This window comes from Gossypium raimondii, chromosome 5 (genome assembly GCF_025698545.1).
Source record: "Gossypium raimondii isolate GPD5lz chromosome 5, ASM2569854v1, whole genome shotgun sequence".
Classification (NCBI taxonomy): domain Eukaryota; kingdom Viridiplantae; phylum Streptophyta; class Magnoliopsida; order Malvales; family Malvaceae; genus Gossypium; species Gossypium raimondii.
Window position 1 is genome coordinate 45,439,098 of NC_068569.1, and position 6,135 is coordinate 45,445,232.

Sequence of the window (6,135 nt, forward strand, 5' to 3'; positions counted from 1 at the left end):
TATGCTGATGTACATTCTATCACGTTAGCAAATACTTTAGTGGTGACCAAAAAAATTAATTTCGATTAGTTTAATAATCAAAATAGAAAAAAAAAATTAGAAGTTTAGTGACCAAAATAGGACGCAAGTAATACTTTAGTGACCATTTATGTACTTCACTCAAAACATTAAGGGTTAATATGTAGTTTACCCTTGAACTTATCCAAAAGTACCTAGTTGGTACTTGAATTTTTTTTTTGTACTTAGTTGGTACTTGAACTTGTATTTCATCACCTAGGTTGACACCTCCACACTAACACGTTAGTTTATGCTGAGGTGGCATTGATGGCCAATCCTATAGTGACACGCGACACTCTCTCAGTATGGCACGTGATAGGCATAAATTAAAAAACATTAAAATCTTTTAAAAAATATAAATTAATTTTAAAAAGTAAGTATCAAGTGGCAAACTACATGTTAACCTTTGAAAAATTAACTATGTTAACAAATTGAGACAATGTATATAACGGAATACAAATTTAAGTATAAGCTAAATAAAAAAGAAGCTACCAATTAAGTACTTTTGGATAACTTTAGAGAGTTAAGTTCGTATTAACCCAAAAATTAATGAAGTTGTGCTTATTATTTTGCTGCCCACACCCTAAACGCTACACTTTATCTTCCCGCCAGATAGACTCTGGTAAACGGCATCGTCTCTTCTCAAAGCGTTATCCATATTATCTTCTTCTGTCCGTCCCTGTTCTCTTCAAACTAAATTCCCTTTTTTTTTTTTGAATAATTCCTTTAACAGAAGAAATGGCATGTACGAGCATGGCAGCAATTTCTTTAAATTTCCAACATTTTCGAAATCATAGGGTAAGTGAAAAAAAGCCCATATTTTCTCTCTAATTCAATTCGATATTAACTAACTTCATTAATTTTTCAGTTCTTTTTCCTTTTTTAAATAAAATGGAAGCAGGTCTCTTTCAGTAGCTGTTGCTGCTTCAACAGAAAAATCAAGTTACATGAAAACCAACAAATTCTTAGTCGCAAGTGAGTCCCATTTTTACTTTTATTTTGCTAATAATTTTAACTGGTCTTTTTGGGGCTGATTTTTTGAATTTAGAGTTGTTAGGTACAGGAGGAAGCCAATATCTGCACTTGCCTCGGGTGAATTTCAACTTTTATATAATTTCCCTAGCATTCTTTTTCTAGGGTAATTAATTGAATAATTTAAATAATTCGGTGGTGTTGGTGTTCAATTTTAATATTTTAGGTTTGGAGGCATCTATTTCAGATGCAGATGACAAATTGATAGCCTTGAAAGATGCTAAGATCGTTGTTGAATCTAAAGATGAAAACAAGATCCAGGTGATGCCCTAAACATTCAAATTTTGTTCATCTTTTTTATACAACATTACATAATTAGTAATTTTAGAATAATATTCTTTTCACAAATATAAAAAATTATTTGGTGTAGAATTGGAGTCGATTTATCCTTCTTGAACTTTCTATTAGTTTTATATGAGACTTGAAAAACTTATAGTTTGATGTATCTTCAATTTTCGTCAATATATTTGAACAATATATATACCATGATGTGAATTAGTTGATTTTGATGGTCATTCTGTGTATATGTCAAACATTTTTTTTTTTTTGAGGAATAACTCTCATGGTATTGTACTGCCAGCTTCGAGTGGATGTTACTGGAATTGAGACACAAAAGGTATTTAACAAGGTTTTGACGGATTTGGCTCGTCAAGCGCCACCAATTCCTGGTTTTCGTAGAGAGAAAGGAGGTACTGCATTGATGCAATTACGCTCTCACTCCAAGTATTGATTAGATTAAGTTGTTGTGCTTAATGAGTTTGCAAGAAATAGAAATAGAAATGGATTTGGAACTTGGTTACTTTACTGACCACTGCTAGCAGTAATGTTTCATAGGCTTGGGTGTTGCCATAACCCCTCCCTAATCTTTAAATAGGAGAATAATACGTTTCAACGCATTCGAATTCATGTGTTCCTGCACTGACAACACCGATACTAATCGAGTTAAGATTCAATTAGCAAGATGATTGAACTTATAAATATTAGAGATAATGATATATTTGTTACCTATATTTTTATAAAATGTTTAATATGATACTTGTATTTTAAGAATGTTCAATGTGATACTCAGATTATCAATACATGTTTTATAATGATATCGATGTTAACACCGTTAATGAATTGTTAAATTAGTTAATGAAGATTCGATACGTAATTTATTTATAACTGAATTTTAAATAATAATTTTATTATCCTTGTAAGTTTAGTATTTGCTTTTTTTAACTATATGTTTAGTTATTTGTTTTTAAGTTAATTTGTTTGTTTTATTTAGCTTTTCATATAATGTTATATTATTCATGTTGACTTGATGATTTGAAAGAAAAGAAGTTCTGTGTCGAATCTTCATTGGCTGGTTTAGCAATTTATTAACGGTGCTAACACTATGTATCATAATAAAGTACATACTGACATTGGACATTTCATGAAAGTCCATGTACCATAACAAAACACATAATAATAGTTCAGGTATCAAATTAGTCAATTTATGAAAGTGTAAGTGTCAAATATGACGTTATCCCTAATTATCATAATTACAATTTTTATTTATTCATATTCTAGTTTTGTATTTAAATTGGATTTTTTTATTATTGTTTTGCTTGTTTTATTTTTGGTCATGGCTAAGTGTTGATTAGCTGTTGCAACTGATTCATGTATATTTGTAGGATGTCAATTTTCTATCATAATTTGTTCATTTATTTGCTGATCTTGCAATTTCCAAAGGCAACCTCTAATTCTGGCATTTATTTTTTATTTGCTGCTAATGCAGGTAAAACAACAAAGGTGCGAGGCTTTCCACCATTACACTTTTTCAGATTTTTAATTTGGCCTTGCTTTCTGTCATCATGTTTAGTTAGTAAGTTACTTTATTCTCATTTTTGGTTGAATCATCTATAATCTACCATATATATATATATAAATTCTTTCAAAAATATATAAAGAATATTTTTGAACTGAATTATATTATTAAATTACCATTAAAAATAATTTATTACTATATTAATAATTATTATATGATAATAACATAAATAATATTAATTGAGGTGATAGTATATTGATATGAAATTAATTAGTTTGGTTAATCTTTTAAAATTTTACTTAAAAAATAAAATATATATTATTAATTAATAAAATTTTAAATTATAAAATCATTGAATATAATTGGATCAATTAAAATAATAAAAATATTTTTAATAAATAATTTAATTAAATAAATATATTTTTATCTATAAATACGATTTTATTTTAAATATGATAATAATTAAATCATGTTAAAATAGATTATTTTTTGATATTTGATACTTTTATTATTATTTATTTTAGTAATACTTGCACAATTGGGAATGTCTTTTATCACGGTGTTTTGAAATATTATGAAAAAATCAATAGAGTATTAAAATAATAGTTTTTTAGAGAATTAAAGTAATGGTTCTGAGATTTTGATTCATATTCAAATAATAGATTATTTTTCTGATTACCTAATATTTTATTATTAGTTGTTTCTCATTTTATTTTCATTATTCTTAAATGGTGACTGCGATAATAAGAACTTTTGTAATAACAACTATGAGAATTAAAATACTTTCAGTCCATGTATCAGAGTGAGTCATTTTAAACCATAGGTTTATACATGTTATTAAAATTATATATTTGGTATTATTGTCGGTGTATGAGGACATAGGTTTAAGTGTGTTGAAGCGTATTATTCTTTTATTTAAAGGTTGGCGAGGAGTTATAAGTATTGTATAAAAAATAAAAAATAGGAATCATGAGAAGAAAATCATTTCACTAAAAAAAAGTAAATAAGAAATGAAAATTGGGGTGAATTTTGGTAACAGTGCAATTATGCAAGACCTTTGTGAACCTATTAATAGATTTTTATTTTTGGCGGATCCAAGTCCCAACCTATGCAATACTACCTCTTAAAAATAATGCATAACGATATATTTTGTTGTCGAATTTTATAAAACGGGTTTTTTTAATTTTTAATTTTTTAGTTATTAAATTTTTGTCATTTGTCAAATCACTTTAAAATGGATACAAAATTATTATTAGTTAATTTCGATAATGTAGTGTACATGTGAATTGCCACGTGAATGCCAAGTTGGATTTAAACTAATTTTTCAAGATCGACCTTGGTTTGACCCGAAAAATGGGTTTAGTTTTTGTCCAAGCTTAATTTATTTTAAGAAAGGTAAATCCGAGCTTGATCCAACCCGCCCACATTTGAATTCATTTAGATTAGTTTTTATTTAAAAATAATTTTTAAAAGATGTATACACTAAATGCACTAAAAAAAGGTTAAAATAAAAGTTTTCTATCACATTAAAAATACTTTAAAAAATATTTATATTAAAAACACTACCTTAAATATAATAAATGTTTTCTTATATTAAAAACACAAATAAATATAATAAATATTTTATTATATTAAATATAATTTTATATTTTGGGTTGGATTGTTTACTTGAGTAAGTTTTTTTTTAAGGTTTTACGTAATGGCTCTAATTGTTATTGGGTTAGTGATTTAATATAAATATATATATAATTATTATTTAATATATTATTAATATAATATTTTTTATAACATAATATATTCGGGTTAGGTCGGACTAGGAGAAAAATTTTTTGCCCAAGGTCAGACTCGTATAGAAAAGGGCCTTAAATTTTACCCAAGTCCATTTTCAGGTCTCGTATTTTTATTCAAAATCTCCCAATTTTCGGACGGACCTTCAAGCTTGGATGGGTGGTCCGACCCATGAGTAGTTTTAAATGCCATGTAAACAATTAATTAACTATTTTTTAATTAAAAAATTTATTTTAAAAAAAATTAAAATTAGTAAAAAAGTATAGAAACTTAAAAAAAATTTAAATATTTTTAATTCTTAAAAAAATAATGTGACATGCATGTGACAATCCACGTGTATCAGCAAATGTTATTTTCTCTATTCGTTTTGGGGTGATTTGACAAACAATACAAGATTAAGGACTAAAATAGATGAAAAATTAAATGGAAGGCTAAAATAAATTTTTTTTATAAAATCTCGTAAAGTGATTGAACTAAGTATGGAATAGAAATTTGGCGGTTTTATGTTTGGTTTTGTATTGTACAACAAGAGTCATTGTATATGTTAGAATTGATCTGGTACGAACTATGCCGCATAAGTAGAATCCACATTAGTGAATTTTTCCTCCTCTATTCATGGTTTTTTTTTGTTGTGTTTTTATTTTTTCTTTTCTTATTGTTTTGCGATTGTTCTATTACTATTATTGACGTATATTATAACAATATAAATTTAGCAGGTTCCAAGGGAATTCCTATTACAAATTCTTGGTGAAGAGCGTGTTACCAAGTTTGTTGTACAAGAAATAGTTACCTCCACTGTAGCTGATTATGTAAAAGAGGTAAGTTATTTCCACCAAATTCTACTTTTCAACATTTCTGTAAATCTCAAAGCCCCTCTTCTAAACCAGGAAAATTTGAATGTCAAAGACAAGAAAGTTAGCACAAGCCAATCAGCAGAAGAGCTCAAAGTTTCATTTACTCCTGGAAAGGATTTTTGGTTTAATGCAGTGCTGGAGTTAGAAGAATCTGAAAATTCATAGCTTAAAACTCATCTCATTATTATTATTATTTTTAAGGGAAAGGGAATTCAACCCTGCTTCAAATATCATCATGTCCATGTAAGTACTTATTGGTTACATTTGTTCCGGTGGAGACCTTTTTTCTTTAGGTAGGAGGAGTGTGTACCAGAAATTCACATTAATTTGAGCAGTCATGAATCCATTTCGGAATCGAGGTTAGCTTAGACAACCAAAAGAAAACTGTCATTCTAAACGTACTTGAATTGCTTCACAGCTTGAATATGTAAAGGCAAATCTGTTAGAATTTGTGGCCTTCATGACAACATAAAAAATTAATTAATTTATTATTGAAGTAAATTAACCAAAGTACCACCAACATTAGTACATCGACTGAAATCATGTATCTTCAATGTTCAAGTATATGCATTAAGATTTAATAGGTATGTCAAAATTGATGAGGTATAC

At 27.5% G+C, this 6,135-nt stretch overlaps 1 protein-coding gene across 3 annotated transcripts; it reads left to right on the forward strand.

Moving 5' to 3' along the window:
• The first annotated feature begins 668 nt into the window (after window positions 1–668).
• LOC105766201 (uncharacterized) lies at window positions 669–5,880 on the forward strand. Of its 3 annotated transcripts, none has more exons than XR_008195902.1 (8): window positions 669–855; window positions 959–1,032; window positions 1,106–1,149; window positions 1,256–1,350; window positions 1,670–1,778; window positions 2,855–2,941; window positions 5,386–5,490; window positions 5,560–5,787. XR_008195902.1 is itself a non-coding variant. In XM_012585574.2 (8 exons), the coding sequence occupies exons 1-8, from the start codon at window positions 796–798 to the stop codon at window positions 5,689–5,691; spliced, it is 621 nt and encodes a 206-aa protein (XP_012441028.1). In that variant the 5' UTR covers window positions 671–795; the 3' UTR covers window positions 5,692–5,880. The 3 variants fall into 3 exon arrangements, 2 of the variants coding, with proteins under 2 accessions (XP_012441028.1, XP_012441027.1); XM_012585574.2 differs by having other exon boundaries at window positions 671–855; window positions 1,115–1,149; window positions 2,855–2,868; window positions 5,389–5,490; window positions 5,560–5,880; XM_012585573.2 differs by having other exon boundaries at window positions 672–855; window positions 2,855–2,868; window positions 5,389–5,490; window positions 5,560–5,880.
• The last annotated feature ends 255 nt before the right edge of the window (window positions 5,881–6,135 follow it).